General features: G+C 39.0%; 1 protein-coding gene across 2 annotated transcripts in view; it reads left to right on the forward strand.

Moving 5' to 3' along the window:
- MAGI2 (membrane associated guanylate kinase, WW and PDZ domain containing 2) overlaps positions 1-17,857 on the forward strand; it is a gene marked incomplete at both ends in the record, with an annotated part of 757,046 nt that overhangs the window by 695,859 nt on the left and 43,330 nt on the right. For both annotated transcript variants that reach the window (XM_080629386.1, XM_080629387.1), the window contains 2 exons: positions 11,657-11,842; positions 15,420-15,594. In XM_080629386.1, the coding sequence (XP_080485512.1) occupies positions 11,657-11,842; positions 15,420-15,594 (361 nt within the window). The remainder of the gene's footprint in view (positions 1-11,656; positions 11,843-15,419; positions 15,595-17,857) is intronic.

Below are 17,857 nucleotides of genomic sequence, written 5' to 3' on the forward strand. Positions count from 1 at the left end.
CAACTGCCTGGGGTATAGATAGTGTAAAAGGTACTGCTGAGTAAAGAGAGTGGATGTATATAATGGCAGGATCTGCCCTTAATAATTACAGCTCACTTTCTGTCCAGAAAATAATATTTGCTGGAGCTCAACTTTATTGTTTTTATAGAGGCATCTGGAGTCTTTTGAGATGTCAAAGGTATACCTAAGGAGAGGTCAGGCAGATTTGACATAGGACCTGCAGGAGTCTTAGGCCCTTCGATAGCGGACACTGGAGGCACAGGGCTTCCTTTGTGTGTTTGAAATGGCATTTAACCAACTGAGAGTGGAGCCCATTGGAAGGAAGAAGCATAAAAGGCTTTCTGCTGGGAGACATTCACATCATCCACCAAGTCCCTCTGAAACTGTGAATGATAATGAAAAACGCTAACTGATGAAAAACCAAGACAAGTGAGAGCATTTGCCATTTTGCAAGTTGCAGCCTAATGCAACATATTTTGAAGGAACTGGTCTTTTGCCCAAAACTGGTTCATGAAGAAATAATATCACAATTTCAACTTTTAGGGCCAAACATAACAGAAATGCAACTAAGCGAGTACTGAAAAGCAGTATCTTACAACAGCAAATGATCTCAGAAAAGTTCTTTGCAGTATTTCATGATCATGCACTTTCAAAGAGTTGCTTTTCACATTACCTCAGCTGAATTTTAAAATTCCACGATTGACAGAATTAATATTGTAACAAAACCATGGATAATTAGTCTCTTGGGACTCTGAGTTTTCACTTTATTGAATATAGTAGCCAACTGGAGGTTCTTTGCAGAAGATCAGACAAGAAAAAAGTATCCATAGAGGACACTGAGATTCTTACATATTCATCAGTTAAGTCAGCCACGAATTTCTCGAGAAAATTATTTCACAGGTTCAATTTGTGGTTGGGAGAGATGGAGAGGGAAAGGGGAGAGGAAGAGAAAATGCCCAACCAACCAGAAATCTGTGACTGGAGTATTCTGCTGAAGACAGCAGACCCAAGTTCAAGATCCTGCTTTGCTGCCTATGCTCTAATATGTTCCAGTGGTACTTTCCTTTCTCCCCAAGCAATTATATAGGTAGCCACTATTGAACCTCAGTTGAACATCTCCATTACTAAAGTGAAATGGCAGTCTGCTATGGAAGTGACAAGTGAATTTATTCAAATAATAACTGCATTGAATTTCAGTGATCCAAAGAGCACCCAAATCCTAAGTTTAGAAGAATAGCAATGAACAAAAACATGACATTTGCTGTAGACAGTGACAGAACAGAGAAGAAAATCCCCTTTCTATGTGAATTCTGTTGCAAAACTATAGTAGAAAAAGCTGAAAATTGCATAATCTGTCATCAGGAATAAAAACAGTCTAAAAATCATTGGCTATTTTTAGTTTAAGGGAGGTTAATTTTCTTGATATTTATTTGGGTGAAGTAACTTGGGCTGAATTAGTGGGAGCACAGCAAGTAGACTGAGGGGAAATTATTATCCCCCTTTACTCAGCACTCATTAGGACACATCTAGAATACAGTATTCAAGTTTTAGGCCTTTTGGTAGAAGACAGAACAGAAAAACAGCAGCAGCAGCCACTGAGACCTCCTAAGGTCTGTTCCAGCTTGAAATAACCTCAAATCCTCTGATTAAAATACACAGTCAGGGATAGAAAGCATATTAACTGTAGGAAAGTATCAACCAGATATAGGAGGTATAATGTCCAATATATAGCTTATATCAATATTGAAATATAGATCTGCATGGCACCATGTCAAGCACCTTGTAGTCACCCACTTCATAGAAGTAGTATGTTGATTTGGTGAAATGTTGTACTATAGTTCCAGTGTCTCTGGTTTCAAAGTCAGTGATCTCGTTGCTAGCTGATGTATCCCCACGTGGCACAGAATGTTACTGTGCAGACGTACCCTAATCATAAGCAGTTAAATGTTAATATTGTAATTGCAAAACAACTCTGAAAGAATCAAAATGGGCAAAATAGGTCAGAAAAGGGAATCTCTTGTAGTGCCAGGCACTACGAGGGATAGCATAGCCTAAGAAGTTGTCTCACTGGGAGCATACTCAGGGCAAAGTGAAAAAGAGTTCCTTTGATTTAAGAATGTTTTATTTTGATAACTCTATTCCGTTCTCTACTTTCTTGTAAAAACCAAAAGACTTGAGGACTTGGAAGTGTAATCACCACTTCTACTCAAGAAGGTAATTAATCATGCAATGAAAGTAAACTGTGTTTTACAGTCCAACAAATTGCTCTTTCTGAGTACAGGAGTGTAAGCCTTGTGCCACTAGCTGCTTCTTCTTCAAGCACTGGTGAAACTGTAGTCATTCCAATAGAGTTGCTACATCCAGGTTCATGGATTTGCTGCTTTGCAGGTGACCGGAAGCTCAAGGGTTACAGAAAAGCTCACCCTCTGTTTGCCAAGTGAGTTAAAACTGTCTCTGTCTGTGAAACTGTAGGACCACCCTGTGAAGTCAAAGTAGCAGGGCTCCGAGTCTCATATCCCTTTCCCACATAGCCTTCATGCTCTCTCTAACCTGAAAAAGGGCTACAAAAGGCTCAAAAGCAACCAGAATTAAGGATGTCATTGTGTTCCAAGAAGCTTGAGGTCTTGGCTAACTTTTCTCTCTATACACTTTGCAAGGGGTTTGTTGTTACTATTGATTTACAAACTTTGCCTTGCGGGAATTTTCAAAATACAAAGTGCTTTTTTTTAACCCTTGATCAAGGCACAGCAAGGGCAGGCTACAGCCATAATCAGGGAATAGAATATGTTTTCACATGTTGTGATAGGCAGCGCTGTAGTAGCTGTCATTTTAATAACTCACTGTTAAGTAGTTTGGAGCCTGCCTTTAGACCTGGATGTAATTTTTACTTACTGGTACTTGCTTAAACATCCAGTTCTTGTGGCACATTTCTTTTCCTGTGTTCTGTAACAGTAGAAAAGACTCCCTTTCATCAAAGCATTGCTTGGGATTTTCTCTAATCCTGCACAGGGGATTATCTTTCACCAAACTGCAGTTCTGCTGTGGGGAAGATCAGGAGTGGAAAATGAATGAAAAGGATTGAATGAAGAGATTTCACAGGGCAAAGCAGGGGCATAGACAAGGTCAGCCATCCTATCAAAGAAGATAAAGTGGATAAATAAAGAACTGTGCTTGAGTGGTATAACCAGGAGCAAGCTGTTTTGGCTAGCGAGGAGCACTGAGGATCTTAGAGTGCTAAGAGATTAAGAAAAGAAAAAACACCTGCCCAGGCTCCTGACCTGTTCCTAATGAAAGGATTAACTTCCACTGCTCCTAAAACACATCATCATGTTTTCCTCCAGGCCTCATCCATAAGTTAAAGGGTGCTTTGACTCTTGTCCCCTCTCCATACAGGCTACCAAAATTTGACTTTACTCTGTGCTTTCTTTTGCTATGCAGGCTATGCATAGTTTATCAGAATTTTGTCACCTCCAGTGGGATTTCTTTTGCAGACTCAGTGTCATGTTCCCACCAGAATGCTTGGAAGCTGACTCTAATCTTTCACTTTTAGTATGGGGTGAATCTGGACTGATGTAACCTCACAGCTCTGTGGAGAACTGCCTTTGCCCATCAAATTACGAAGATCTTTTAGATGCCCTGGTTCAGTTGGGGAGTTAAGTGGCTAGACTGAGCGAACTACAGCCTATCTATGAAGTCCTGTCCTGAGGAATACCTTCATACTTCCCCCAGTAAAAATACTTGCATGATGTGTGGTTCTCTGAGGAAGGGCTCCTCCTGGGGCTGTCCTCTCCAAGTCCCCAACACATGAGGGTATGGAGATGCAGCAGTGCCTGCGGTGACGTCTCACAGATAGTGTTGTGCCATATTACAGCTAAAATAATGAAGTTGAATTAATTAATCTACTCTGTGAATTACATTTAGGATAATACTAGAGTGTGTCCTCTGTGGTAAAACTCCATTCTTGTGAAGCTTTTTAGGGTATCAAGACAAGTTCATTATCTGCATCTCATGGAAAAACACTGGCACCGAGCTGGAAATGGCCAAAGGAGGTTTCTAGATGAATTTGTCCCAGACCTTTATGGTGAACATGAACATACTGCATGTGTTTGGGATGCAGCTTCTTCAAAGAGAAGAATTTGTGATCCTCTATAAATGTCTTAACACCCTAATTTCTGTAGAAATGCAGAAATATGTCGTAAACAGATCTTGTTACTGACAACTTCCAGTGAAATTGGAAAATTGGCAATATTTCCATGAATTTTACTGTAGCTGGTACTGTCAGTTAGCACAGTTATAAGGTGCATTCTTGTTACGATCCTCCTGCTGAGCAAAAGAGGAGTTGTAGATTTAATTTACCCATACACTGCATATGCCAGTGACTGCTGGATATTCAAAACAAGATAAAACGGAGTGTAATAAAAAAAGATTCTCTCATTTCTTAAAAGATGCAGTCTTAAATAAAAACCATAACTCCAAGATAAGCCTCTGCTGACTGCAGAAAATAGCATTGTAAAGTAAGTCCCATTAAGCCCCAGAGTTTCTTTGAACTCCTTGCAGTTTAGAGATAAAAAACGGCTTATTGATCAATGATAACTGTGATTTGAGACAGTTATTTGTGCTGCAATTTTACTTGTGTTTCTTCCTGGGTAAGATGGTGCCTGGGGGCACAATTTTCTGTGACCAATCTGCAAATGCTAAAGAAAACAGAGCTTTGGAAATTGGGATATCTGTCTACCCCACCTTGGACACCTTTGGAACACAGCAGCGAAAACCCACCCGCAGTGTGAGTTCCCTGTGGAAGGTGTTTGCAACCTGTGAGCAAAGAATTTGGTTTCTCATTTCTGCTTAGCTTTTACATTCAGGTTTGAGCTGTTGTTCTGCCTCTTCAGCTACAAAAACACACTTTCTAAGCTTGCTTAACTGATAGTACCATTTGGAGCTAAAAGAAACTGCTACATGATTTAGTTTTGCAAATCAATATATGCAATTAATACTAGTGAAATAGGCTAGAGAAGAGAAAGAAACTTTTAATATCACTGAAAATACATTGCTGCAATTTACAGGAGTGAAATACTCAATGAGCTATTTGATGGGGTTTGGAAAATAAAGCATGGACATAAGTAAAACACTCCCCTCTACAGATGACTTGTCCTCCAGCCTGTTTCTGAATAGATCACTTGGACCTAGTGGTGCTGCTCTTGTGTTTTCAAAGAACAGACTCTGCAAGTTTTCTTAGCACAAACCTGGGAAGGGGATCAAGGTTTTCCTAATACTTCCACAGGGCTCATTTTGCTTTCATGAGAAGCCTGAGTAAAAGTAGCTAAATTCCATTAATTTTATTTAGATCTTCAGATTGCTAAAACATGTGCACACCTATCTTCATATGCATGTGCTATGCAAGCAAATATGCTGTGTACCAGCATGCAATGGGATATTTCAATTCATAGGTTCATTAACCTTATAAACAAAAGGGGTTATTGTCATCTGCAATCATGCAGCATGCCACAGATTTCTATTTTCCAAATGAGTGTCACATAAAATAGACCATCAGTTTCAGGAAAATATTTTATCTTGATTCTAGTATTAGCCTTCATGGAAAGTCTGCCGTACTTAAGCTCCCAAATTTTATATTATTCAGTAGCAATGAAATTACAGATGTTTACATTTAATATATTCACCCAATTAAAATATGATATGCTGGAGCCTGCTGGTTGAATGAAAACTCTTGCACCTTTTGAGAATTGAGGGTATAATACATATTCATATGATCAGCTGTATAACATTGAATAGGACAGCTGGCTGAGGAAGGTTCATTTGCTTGGTTTACTATCTATATCCATTAACATTAGAAAAGACTGAAAGAATTTATCTGCCATGGGGTTTAATAGATAGAGGTTTGATTTTTTTCCCCTTAACTGATCATTTTTGACATTTAGCTACTATATAAGGGAAAAAAAAGACCCAGGAAAATTGCTTTCTGCCAAATATAGTCTCAACATTTATGTCTAAAAGGGCTGAATAGGTGTAAAAAAATTCTTGGTCTAAACCAGAAAAGAATTATTTTTGTTAACATCTTAAAATCAGCTATTTCTAGCATATGGGTCTCCCAAGTGAGGAGAAATATTTATTTCTAAAAAAAAAAAAGAAGCTGATAGATATATACAGTTTTAGAATTAAGGGTGATAGATTTATAGTGTTAGAAGCAGTATCTGTCTTCAGCAACTGCTCTGGCTTCGTGTACAGCTGACCCAGGCGTATGGACCCTCAGGTGAAAGACCACAGAATCCACTGTTTCTTTTCTATGACATGAAGATGTGGGAAGGATGTTAATTTGGATCATGGAAAGCAAAAGTGGGTGATTTTATCAAATAAAAATATTAACATAGAGAAAAATGTGCATTTGTAGTTATCAGTAAGTTTCTGGAAGCAGACTTCATCCACTTTCTAAAAGCAAAGATTTCTTTTGAATCATTTTGTCTCCTAATTTTTTAATTTAATTTCTCTTTGGATAATGAGTTTAGAGCCGATCATTGCACAATTAGCTACCTTCTGGGAAAGCATCAGGTGCTCTGTTTCAGTTTGTGTTCCTGACACAAATGCTGTAAATATCTGAGGGAGATTTTGGGGGGGGAGGTTGGTGGCTTCAGATATCTCAGAAGCTTTGATACTCTCAGGATTCAAATCTTCCTGAAGTCACAAGTTTATGAAAAAACACACTGTGGAAAAGTTAGATCCCATAAGATCCATTGTTAGGAAATGCTTCTGTGCCTTTGCTGTTCTCTGCTAGATTTTTTTGGAGCTAGGATTCTGACTTCTGCCTTGGAAGGATTTATGTTTTCTAAGGTACATATGCATATACATCACTCCTGGGTATCACATTTTGGATGACTTGATAAGACTAGAGAAAAAATCCTATGTATGTGGTTTGAAGGACAGTATGTTTTATATGCATATGAACTGTATCTCACCAATTTCCCATATTTCTAATAGTTAAAAAATCTCTACAAATCCCTGTTTACCTTAATATTTTTCACTTGTAGTCTCATCCATTATGTAGTCTGACAGAACTAAGAAAAATTCAAGCCTGCTAATATTAAATGCTGCTTTAACTCGGTGTTCTGAAGTGGATCAAATTCTCTTCAGGGTCTACTCCAGGCACGTGCTGCCACTGTTCAGAATGTACATATGTTTGGAGAACAGCTTGTGGTGAATTCTTAGAAGAGGTGTGAATAGATTAGCAAAAACTTTTAAGGGCAAGTGGAATCATTTACCACCAGTCAAGTGATCTGGGACTTCCTCTAAAAGGCTACATTATGAAATGCTCTGCTTAGTTACAAATAAAGCACTGAAGATGTAAATTAAGGAAAAATGTGTTGCGTTAACAAAGCTCTAATTTAATGCCAAGCATGGGAGGTTTCATCACAAGATGCCTGTGATGCTGTGAGAGACCAAAGAGCTGCGCAGCTCCGTACTGTCCCTGGCCATGACCAGTGGCAGAGCAGACAGCGCCTACAGCAGACAAGAACCTTTCACAGGCATCTCCTCAGCTTTCACAACAACAACTTTCTGATTTATTTATCTGTGGATCCACCCTGTGAATTTGTCTTAACCCTTGCCTTACCTTCCCTTTTCCAAGCTGCAGGTAGTGAATTCATGGACTACTCCTCTGAGCAGAGGCCGTTTTCTGCTTCTGACTGCCATGCTGTCTTTCTCTGAATCTTTGTTAGTTCAGTGCTATGATTTTGGATGAGGATACTGAAACTACCAGCAATTCTCAGACTTCAGGTGCACAGTAGTAACTGGCAATAGTTTACTTCATTTGCTATTCTTTTTCCAGCTTTTACATTTCTATTTACTGTTTTACTGAGTTTAGGTGTTTAGAGAAGTAGGCACACTATTTCAAGATCTCTTGAGTGAGAATAATTACTTTAGGGTTCATCTCTGCTTAAGCTTAGGAAGGGTTATTTTTTCCCCATGTGCATCATCTTGCATTTCTTTTCATGAAATCTTGTCTGCCACTTCACTCAACCCACTTGGTACTGACAGTTTTATGCCTTTTCCATGCCTGTTTTTAGATGTGACCATTCTGAATGATAAAAATTCCCCAATATGGAAATTTACAATTAATTTCTACCTTTGTTCCTTAGTTTTTACCTAAATTATCTCCTATGAGAGTAGCTCCTTCTTACCCCTCCACTGTAAGTATTTCACCACCAAAGGCTCATAAAAAATGGATTTTCTAACATATTCTAACATGTTCTTATTTCCGTGAACAACCTACATCAGACAATCTGCACCCCTCAGAAGTATTCATGCTTACAAATAAATCCTCTCCTCCCAACGCAGCAGCAGGGACTGTGGTGGCCAGGATATTGTGGCTTGGGAGAGACTTGGGGAGAGAAAGCAGAGACCTGAAACTCCTCAGCATATTACTGCAAGAGAAGGAGCTGGGGTATTAACCTCTCATATTACCTTGTAATGCACAGGAAAGAGCTTCTGCTGAATGACTGTGAGTTTCAGTAGTTCACTGGATTTGCCCATAAACTGCTGTTATAGCATACCAGTGGTCTCCTTTGCAGAATCTGATAGAGCTCAGGTTCCTTCTGCTAAACCTTTCCACACCCCAGTCTGCAGCAAGATCATATGACAGCACATTGTACCAATACAGCCTCAGAAGAGGAGCAATAAATCCTCAAAAACCAAAGAGCAGTAGAAAAGGTACGTTGACAGACACAAGCTTTGTTCAGAAGGTCACCTACTTGATCCTTTCATAGCACATCAGGACCAGGGGATACCTTTATGGGGAAGTTAAAGGCCATAAGACTTAAGAGGAAGAGAAAAGGAGTACAGAATTCCTCCTCTTTCTCCCTTCCTTCCTTCTCAGTATTTGGAGAATTGGACTGTTGTGGCTTTCCCACCTCCAGCTTTGATTTGAGCAGAAATCTCAAACATGCACACATCTGCTCTATTCACTTGTCAGGTGCAAGAAGTCCAACAAAAAATGTTCTGGCAAATTAATAGGGTTTCCCTCCCACCCGCCCCCCTCACTACTGAAATAATGTCTCTACTTAATTATTTAGGCTAGCAAAACCATCTTCTTTAGGGTTAGAAATGACAAGCATGGGAATTTTAACTAGGGCATCTCAGCCACGATACTTCCCCTTCTTTCTTCCTACTAAATTTCTTGTTCTTTCATATCAGACGGTCTCATTTTCAGATCTCCACTGATGTGTAGTACAGGCATGGCAGATCTTTCATTACCTATACCAGAAAAAGGCACATTCTAGTCTTAGCTTAAATGATTCTTGATGATGCTTCATGAATTGATTTGGTGCAACAGGCTCTGAGTGAATGTAAACAGTCTCAGTGCCAAGTTACTCTTCTACTTGTTTACTTCCTGATATGCATGTGTGGCAGTTATACATCTGCATCGAGGGCAAAATCAACACAAGTTTTGTACAAAGTGTGGCCACTCGTATTTGGTATATTTTATAGAATGTTGGATATTGTGACATAAATTAGGTGCTTATTTCCTAAGCAGCAAGACATTCCTAAAGTACACTAGTTGTGTCGTGTCCATATAACTAAAGCCATAATTTAATTTACACTCTTGCCTGAACTATAGTGGTAAGAAGGATGCAGTTTGATTATGCTGTGCATTTCACTTGTATTTTTAGTTCTCAGAAAATTAATTATTAACACCATAAACAACACTTGCATCCATATTAGAAACAGAAGTTACTTTGAGGTATGTGTATTGTTGCTTTACATGAGATGTGCAATCTGTGTTTGTCACCATCACCTTCAGGGAATGTTTATGAGAGGGCTGAGAAATTTGTTCTACAGTGATGTATTCTGAACACATCTCCTGTTAGAGCTTTGCTTTATATGGGCATTGATAGCCTAGATATTTCCCCAAAAAAAAATGTTTGATTAATCTTTTCTTTCAACTTTCCCAAGTTGTCTTTAGGTATTAGAATTTTAAGGATATATTATTTTTCAAAAGAAGCACAGCTGGTTTTAAACACCAGTTGCAGCTGGATAGTGAGGCCAAGATGCTTTGTGCTAATTTTGCCAAAACTGAAGTGTGGAATCAGTGAGGGATACTCAGACACCATTAGGATATTAATAGAATATATACTCAAATTTAGTTGTGATAAGCATATTTAGTAGTATAGAGAGGAAGAAAATTAACATGATCTTTGGGGAACCTAGACAGAGAGAGGAGTCAGCTATAGTATACATATCTAATTAAAAAACAGAGGAGAATAGGGAAGAAACATTGGGAGAAAGGGTAATATTTAGAAAATGAAATGGGTAACGAAGGAAAAGACAGAACCAGAGAATGGATGGAGCACACAGAAAGGTGGAGAACCACAGAGAAGAGCAAAAGGAAAAGCAAAGTTGATGTGTAGTGTTATGTTGTGGTTTAACCCCAGCTGGCAACTAAGTACCACACCGCTGCTTGCTCACTCCCTGCCTGCCAAGTGGGCTGGGGAAGAGAACTGGAAGAAGATGAAGCCTGGGTTGAGATAAGAACAGTTTAATAATTTGCATTAAGTAAAATACAATAAAAAGAGAAATAATAATAATAATCAAAAAAAGAGAGGAGAAATAAAATTCAGAAAACCCAAGCAATGCACAGTACAGTTGCTCACCACCCACTGACCAATACCCAGACCAACCCTAGCAGCAATCAGTCCCTTGCAATTAACTTCCCCCATTTTATGTACTGGGCATGATGTGCTGTGGTATGGAATATGCCTTTGGCTAGTTTGGGTCAGGTGTCCTGTCTCTGCTTCCTGATGCCTTCTTGTGCACATCCTCACTGGCAGAGCATGAGACACTGAGAAGTCCTTGATCAAGGTAAGCTCTACTTAGCAACAACTAACCCGCTGGTGTGTTACCAGCATTGTTCTCAGACTAAAGCCATCTCAGCAGCACTGCACCAATTACTAGGAAGAAAATTAACTCCATTCCAGCTGAAACCAGGACATGTTTTGAGAAGAGGGATGGGGAGGTGTCTGTTTGATGTAGTAAATGTGTTTGTGCATTCATAATTAACTGTAAATTCATGCTGGCATGTATCTAATTAGAAAGTGCACATCTTAATAACTCTTCAGTATGATTTCTATTTATTAATTAATATATTTGAATGAAGGAGGAGAACAATTTAGTGAACCACGGGCATTTTCAGTAGTAACATGTATTTGTATATAAAATAAGTCATGTTTGTAGTTCCTCAGTTGCAATATACAAATAAAGAAATTCTGTAAACTAAGAGGTGGAAGGCAATTTATGACTACTACTTATTGTGCAGGTTTATCCCTTTCACTCTTTTAATGCCTTAATGTCTTCTTGATCCGTTTATTATCTTGTTATGTGCCAGGTTTGCAAAGTCGCTAAACCATAAACAGATTTTGGATGTTGTATGTGTATGCTGTGTATATACACACATCTAAATTCTGAATTTTTAGTGAAATTCAAACTGTGTTAATGAAACTGACATTGTATAAGGATTTATATTCTTACATGTTTATACACAATCTGGTTTTTAATTCAGAGAAAACTTTCTTCAAATGAACTCACTTTCTTTTGCTTGTGAACATCACCACTTCTGTCAGCATGTTAACTGTGACTATTGTTCCTTGTCTAGCTGTACCCCATAAAATAGGGCGGATAATTGATGGAAGTCCTGCAGATCGCTGTGCAAAACTTAAAGTTGGAGACCGGATCTTAGCTGTGAATGGCCAGTCTATTATAAACATGCCTCATGCAGATATTGTGAAGCTAATTAAAGATGCAGGTCTCAGTGTAACTCTTCGCATCATTCCTCAGGAGGGTAAGTCAATGGCCCTTAAAAACAGGAAGAAAATTTTAAGTAGCCTCCAATTAGCTTGAATTATGTCACCGCTTGAAAGAACATCTTTTGTTTCACTTTCTGAGCTGTAATGTACAGCACAGCAAAATTACAGCCTTAGAACCAGCTCAAATAACGTCTGAATTCTTGAAAAGGTTTCTGGTTATGAAAAGGGTATTTAAAGCAAACCTGGAGAAACCTGAGAGACATGAGTAACAGAAAGTCAGTGTTAATGTCTTTTGGAAGAACTGTCTTCTGCATGGAAAAGCAGACTATAGGAGAGCCAGGGTTTGAGTTTAGTCCCTTATATCCTGCTAGAAACCAAACCAAAGTTTGGCAAAGTGATTCAAGAATGGCTGTCACCAGGCACATTCAGCTACCTGTGACAAAAAGGGATGTGAAGGAAGGGTTCAGATTTTGTAGCTTTATCACTATAAATGCACAAGCCAGGAAGGAACTGAACTCTAAATTATCTCATTTGTAGGGTGAGGGTAAGGGGGCAGGCTCATTATTCTGGTCATTATTCCACAGCTAATCAGCGAAGATCTTTTGATGTTGATTTCATGGGTTTTGGGATGGATTTCAGGGCTTTATTTAGTTTATCAATGTGCTGTACTGGTGTATTAATTGTACCATATTAATGAGACTGTGGCTTTATATCTCAGCAACAAATACCAGTAGAGCTAGGAATGTGACACAGGAAATAAAGTAATTACTTAATGATCCAAACTCCAGTTAGATGACCTTCACCTTCACAGGCGAAGGAAATAATCTGACGCTAGCCATGGACTGCAATTGGGGGAACTTAACTACTTCATTAAATTAATTCAGTGAAAGGAAAACCACAAACATACAAAAGTTCAAAATTCATACAGAAGAGCTGCTGTATTATCAGTGGAGGCCAGTTTTGCGAGCATGTACACATAAGTGTGATACTGCATGCAGTCCATGCAGCTTATTTAGGCCTCCCTGGTACCCAGATTAATTCATATTACCAGATTGCTAATAGTTCAGTGTTAGAGATGGATGCATTAAATTAGAAAGAATGCATTAGTGTGTCTGAGATGTGGTGCTACAAAATGTTTTTGGGTGCTGGTGGTGAGGGATTATTTGTGCCCAAGTCATGGCTTCCCTATGTGACACTGGGCACCTCATTCACCTTCTGATATTAGCTTCCTAACTTACAAAATTAGGAAAATATCTAATACCTCTCTAATGTGTTTTCAGATGAAGAATGCCATATAAATGCAAAGCAGTTTTCAGAGCAGCTTATGATTTGACTAGTTCATCTATAGTTAGGAGAGTAATGTAGAAATGAGGGACAGCATTCACTATCTTCAGCTCTGAAACTCTGCAATACAAAAGAGACTCACAGATGCAAAATGGGCAATTAACGCCTTAAGCATAGTAATTACATAGACAAGTATTGCTTATGCCAGCATGAGTGTTTTAAGTGCAAATATACAAGCTTTTTTGACAATTAAGCCTAAATTGAAAAGATTTTTAATAAAGTAGCTAAAATTTTTAAAATAAGTATAAGCATAAACTAAATAAGTGGAGAGTCATTAGAAATGTGCAGTCATTAACTCACATGTTAAAAAATGCAAAATAAAATAATTAAAAATTCAAACTAGATTCAAATATAAAACAAGGCTATATCTGGATCGTGCGTAGCTATTGGTGGTGGGGATGCTCAGCCATCTCCATGTCCATTCTGGATGCTTTGCACCACGCCACACTGGCAAGTAGGAGCAAAAACATATAATGTGCACTTTTGCTGTTGGTGATGCATGAGCAGTAACTTCTGAAGTGCTTTTGTGGGTGGAGACTCTCCCTCTTATGCTTCTTTACAGGTAAATGATGAGCAACAGAACTATGCCAGGGTCTTGGGGGAAATAAATAATATTTGATATGAGCTCAGTGCCAAATGTGTCTTCCCCCAAGTGCGACAGGAAGCCTGAAGGAAGATTGGCATCCTTTATTTGTAATAAGGCCACATTTCCTACCCCAACTTCTCTGTCTTTTTGAACTTTATGTTGTTTGGAAAGGATTCTGGTTTTCTATGAAACATTGGTTGTTTGGCACAATACAGTGAAATAAAACATTGTTTTGTCTGGTTAGCAAGAATTTATTGAGATTGGCTTTACTGTTGACAGTCCCCAAAGATATAAAAAATACGGGAAATTTTTCTTGAGCTCAAAGACAGCAGGAGTTAACACAAGCACACCAGTGGTTTATCTTTTGTGACAACTATGTCATCCCGTAACAGTGGTGAAAGCAATAAAATCATTCATTGTCTCAAAATTAATAGTATTTCAAATATCTAGGAGCTAAGCTAGGGCATAGTTTCACCAAGCCCAAGTCCTGCCTGACCAACCAAGCAGTCTTCTAAAATGGAGTGCCTACATCAGTGGAAAAGGGAACAGCTATGGAAGTTGTATATCTAGATTTCTGTAAGGCCTTTGACATGGTCTCCCACAACATACCTCTCTCTAAATGGGAAAAATGTGGATTTGATGGGTGGACTCTTTGATGGATGAGGAATTGGCTGGATTCTGGCATCTGGGGGGTAGTGGTGAGTGCCTCAATGTCCAGGTAGAGATAAGTGACAAGTGACATCCCTCAGGGGTCTGTACTGGAACCAGTACTGTTCAATACCTTCATCAATGACATAGTGAGATCAAGTGCACCCTCAGCAACTTTGCAGATGACACCAAGCTGAGTGGTGCAGTTGACAAGCCTGATGGATAGGATGCTACCCAGAGGGAGATGAACAAACTCAAGAAGTGGGACCATGTGAACCTCATGAGGTTCAAGAAGGCCAAGTGCAAGGTCCTGCATATGCATGGGGGCAGTCCGGTATCAATACAGGCTGGGGGATGAAGGGATTGAGATCAGCCCTACAGAGAAGGACTTGGACATGCTGGTGGATGAAAACCTGGACATCAGCTGGCAATGCGCACTTGCAGCCAAGAAAGCCGATTATATACTGGGCTGCATCAAAAGGAGCATGATCAGAAGGTCAGGGGAGGTGATCCTGCCCCTCTACTATGCTCTCATGATACCCCACCTGCAGTACTGTGTGCAGCTCTAGAAACCCCAACACAAGAGGGATGTGGACCTGCTCAAACGATTCCAAAGGCTCTGAGCAGCTTGGTCTAGTTGAAGATGTCCCTGCTTATTGCAGGGGGATTGGACTAGATGACCTTTAAAGGTCCCTTCCAACCCAAACAATTCTACGATTCTCTAATCGGTATTTTTAAGTTTTAAAAGAAAACATGAAACACAGAAGCAGTTTGCCTTGTTCAGTGGGATTTTAAATAACGGAGGTGTCAAACAGAGTTATAGAAGTGACCAAGATTTCAGATCCCACAGACTATCAAAAGGAGCCCATTAAGTTCAGATGTCTTAAAATCTAATTATAACCCAAGAGAGCAAAAGCGACAAAGCATAAATTTCCAGAGGCTGTGTGTGACCAAAAATGATAATTGTCTACCTTTGCCCTTTAGTAAATGCCACGCTGTGACAGGTGTTTAATCTCCAGCTTCCCATTACACAGAGCTGAACAGCCCAGCCTCAGCCCCCAGCTCGGAGAAGCAGAGCCCCATGGCCCAGCAGCACAGCCCCATGGCCCAGCAGAGTCCCCTGGCGCAGCAGAGCCCCGTTGCCCAGCACAGCCCCGTCTCCCAGCCACCACCTCCTCAGCCTCTCCAGCTGCAAGGACATGAAAACAGGTAAGAGCAGCTCCTCCAGCCTTTGCCTTCTGTGAGGACCCTTGTGCTAGGTCTTCCTGCTGTTCCTAGCTGTGAGCCGTCGCCTGTGGGGCTCTGACAAGCCACGCTCCTGTGATTGTACCCACAAAGCATGAATCATGCATGCCAGGGTGATCTGTAAGTCTTGTTTGGGTATGAAACGTTATTATGAAGAAGGCTCTAGCCAGCTTTCCTCAGATGTCCATCAGGATCATATCTTTGCCAAGGAACTAAACAGTGAAGTATTCCTTGTTAATAATTTCATTGCTAACATACTACTTTCTTATATCACTACAATTTACAGAATACAGGTGTATCAGTATCTGATATATCTTATGTGCCTGATTCGCTCTATGAGAGTTCTGGAGTCAGGAAGATATTTTTATATCAGCTTCTATCTGTCTATGGTGTATCATTTCCCAGCTAATTTCTCATGTGTAATTTATGTATATGCATTGACAAATTTATCTGTGATGGAAATTAAATGGTAGGGGGATAGAAATTTTGTGACCAGCTGTACTAAAGCTGTTTATGTAAAGAGCATGTGCAAGCTGTGGGATGATACAAACTTTCTATGATCTCCAATCAACACTATTTAGTCTTTGGATTAATTTTTGGCATGTTAAATGAGGCTGATTGCACTGACTGTCTTTATGCTAATCTTCAATAACCATCGTACCTCATCAAGACCCTCTTCCCTAAATAGTAGACGCTGGTTACAGGATTGTAACTTTCTGATTCTGGATATACTTGAGTTCGGTTGTGATTTAGACACTATGCCCCCTAATTCTCCTTGCTTACCAGATGTAGCACTTTCCCTTGCCCGTAATTATTTTCTCTCAATTAGCCACACTTGGCAAATTTCTTTGCCTTATATTTCCTTGAGTAATTTTGCCAAAAGTGATCATCTCCTAGAAGACATGTTTCTGACAAAAATCCAGTGCAAAGCTTTCACAAAAGACTCTCTGTGCAGTTGTAAGTCAGTAGTAAATGTCTGTTGAACTGGGAATTTTCAGAGGGGACCAGTAAACTATATTAATTAAAGTGCTAAAAAGATATTACGTAATCATTTTACTGAACAGTGTAAGATATAATTGGTTATGTCACTATTCATATATTCAGGGAAAATAAAAGTGTGGTCTTTTGACACACAGCTGTGATCTTTTATTGGGAACCCGCCTAAAGATTACTTTTGTTACAGAAAAAGGATAATTATTTCTAGTTCATATGTCTCATTTTCACTAGATTTTATAAATCAGATTACAGCTTGTTTTGATAGCTTCATACATAGTTTCTGTTTCGAAATCTTTTATATGATATTTAAATCTCTTAGTAATACTAACTAGTACTTTTACTTTCAATATTGTTAAGGCTCAGTATCACAGTCAGCCTGTTTGTTCTCCATTTTCATTTCACAGAATCATGATACTGAGTAAAGAAAGAAAGAGGATTGTCTGTCAACATGCAGGTCTTACTATAGATGCCATGAACAGGTTTTAAAAGAACATGTGGCAGCAAGCTATTTTCATCTTCTCAGAAAAGTCAAAGGGAAATAGTTCTGATATTTTAGTGTCTGAATAGAGATTCAGCTAATTAAAGTTAGTGTGTAGGAAGATCTGCCATAATATTATTGCAACTGTACTAGTAAAGTAATGAAGTTTTGAAATAGATTTAAATTTTTTGAAATTTTTTATAACATTTAGATTGCCTTTCTCATACATAAATTAACATAATCAAAAGCAACGCTCTCATTTTTTCAGCATGTAATTTTTTTAATCAATAAATACATTTCAAAATCCCTTTCATGGTTTCTATGCGTCCGTGTATCAACTTGGTCACCTGGAAACTTCCAGATCATTATTATAATATAGTTTGAAGTGTGTATTTCCTGTATAGGCACATACATTCCTGGGGAGACTGTGAAAACGTCCACTATGTGAACATTTTTGTTAAATCTAACTCTACTACTACAGGATTGCTTTACTAAAAGAGTTCAGACTTCCTCTGTGCCCATTCAGCATGTTACATGGTATGGAGGTTTGCAATAAGAAGTACTCCTTACTTCACCCTGAAGTGTGAAATGCCATTATGCACCAATTTCCATGTGATAAGATGTTCCTATCTGAGTAAATTAATTAACTAGTTGCTGTACTACAGAAAGTCACATTTTCTTTGAAGTGTTAGGATTCATCTTCCTGTAACCAGTTACCAATTAAAGCAGTATTTTACTTGTTGTTAATTCTTC

Source organism: Psittacula echo (genome assembly GCF_963264785.1).
Source record: "Psittacula echo genome assembly, chromosome: 1".
NCBI classification, from domain to species: Eukaryota; Metazoa; Chordata; class Aves; order Psittaciformes; family Psittacidae; genus Psittacula; species Psittacula echo.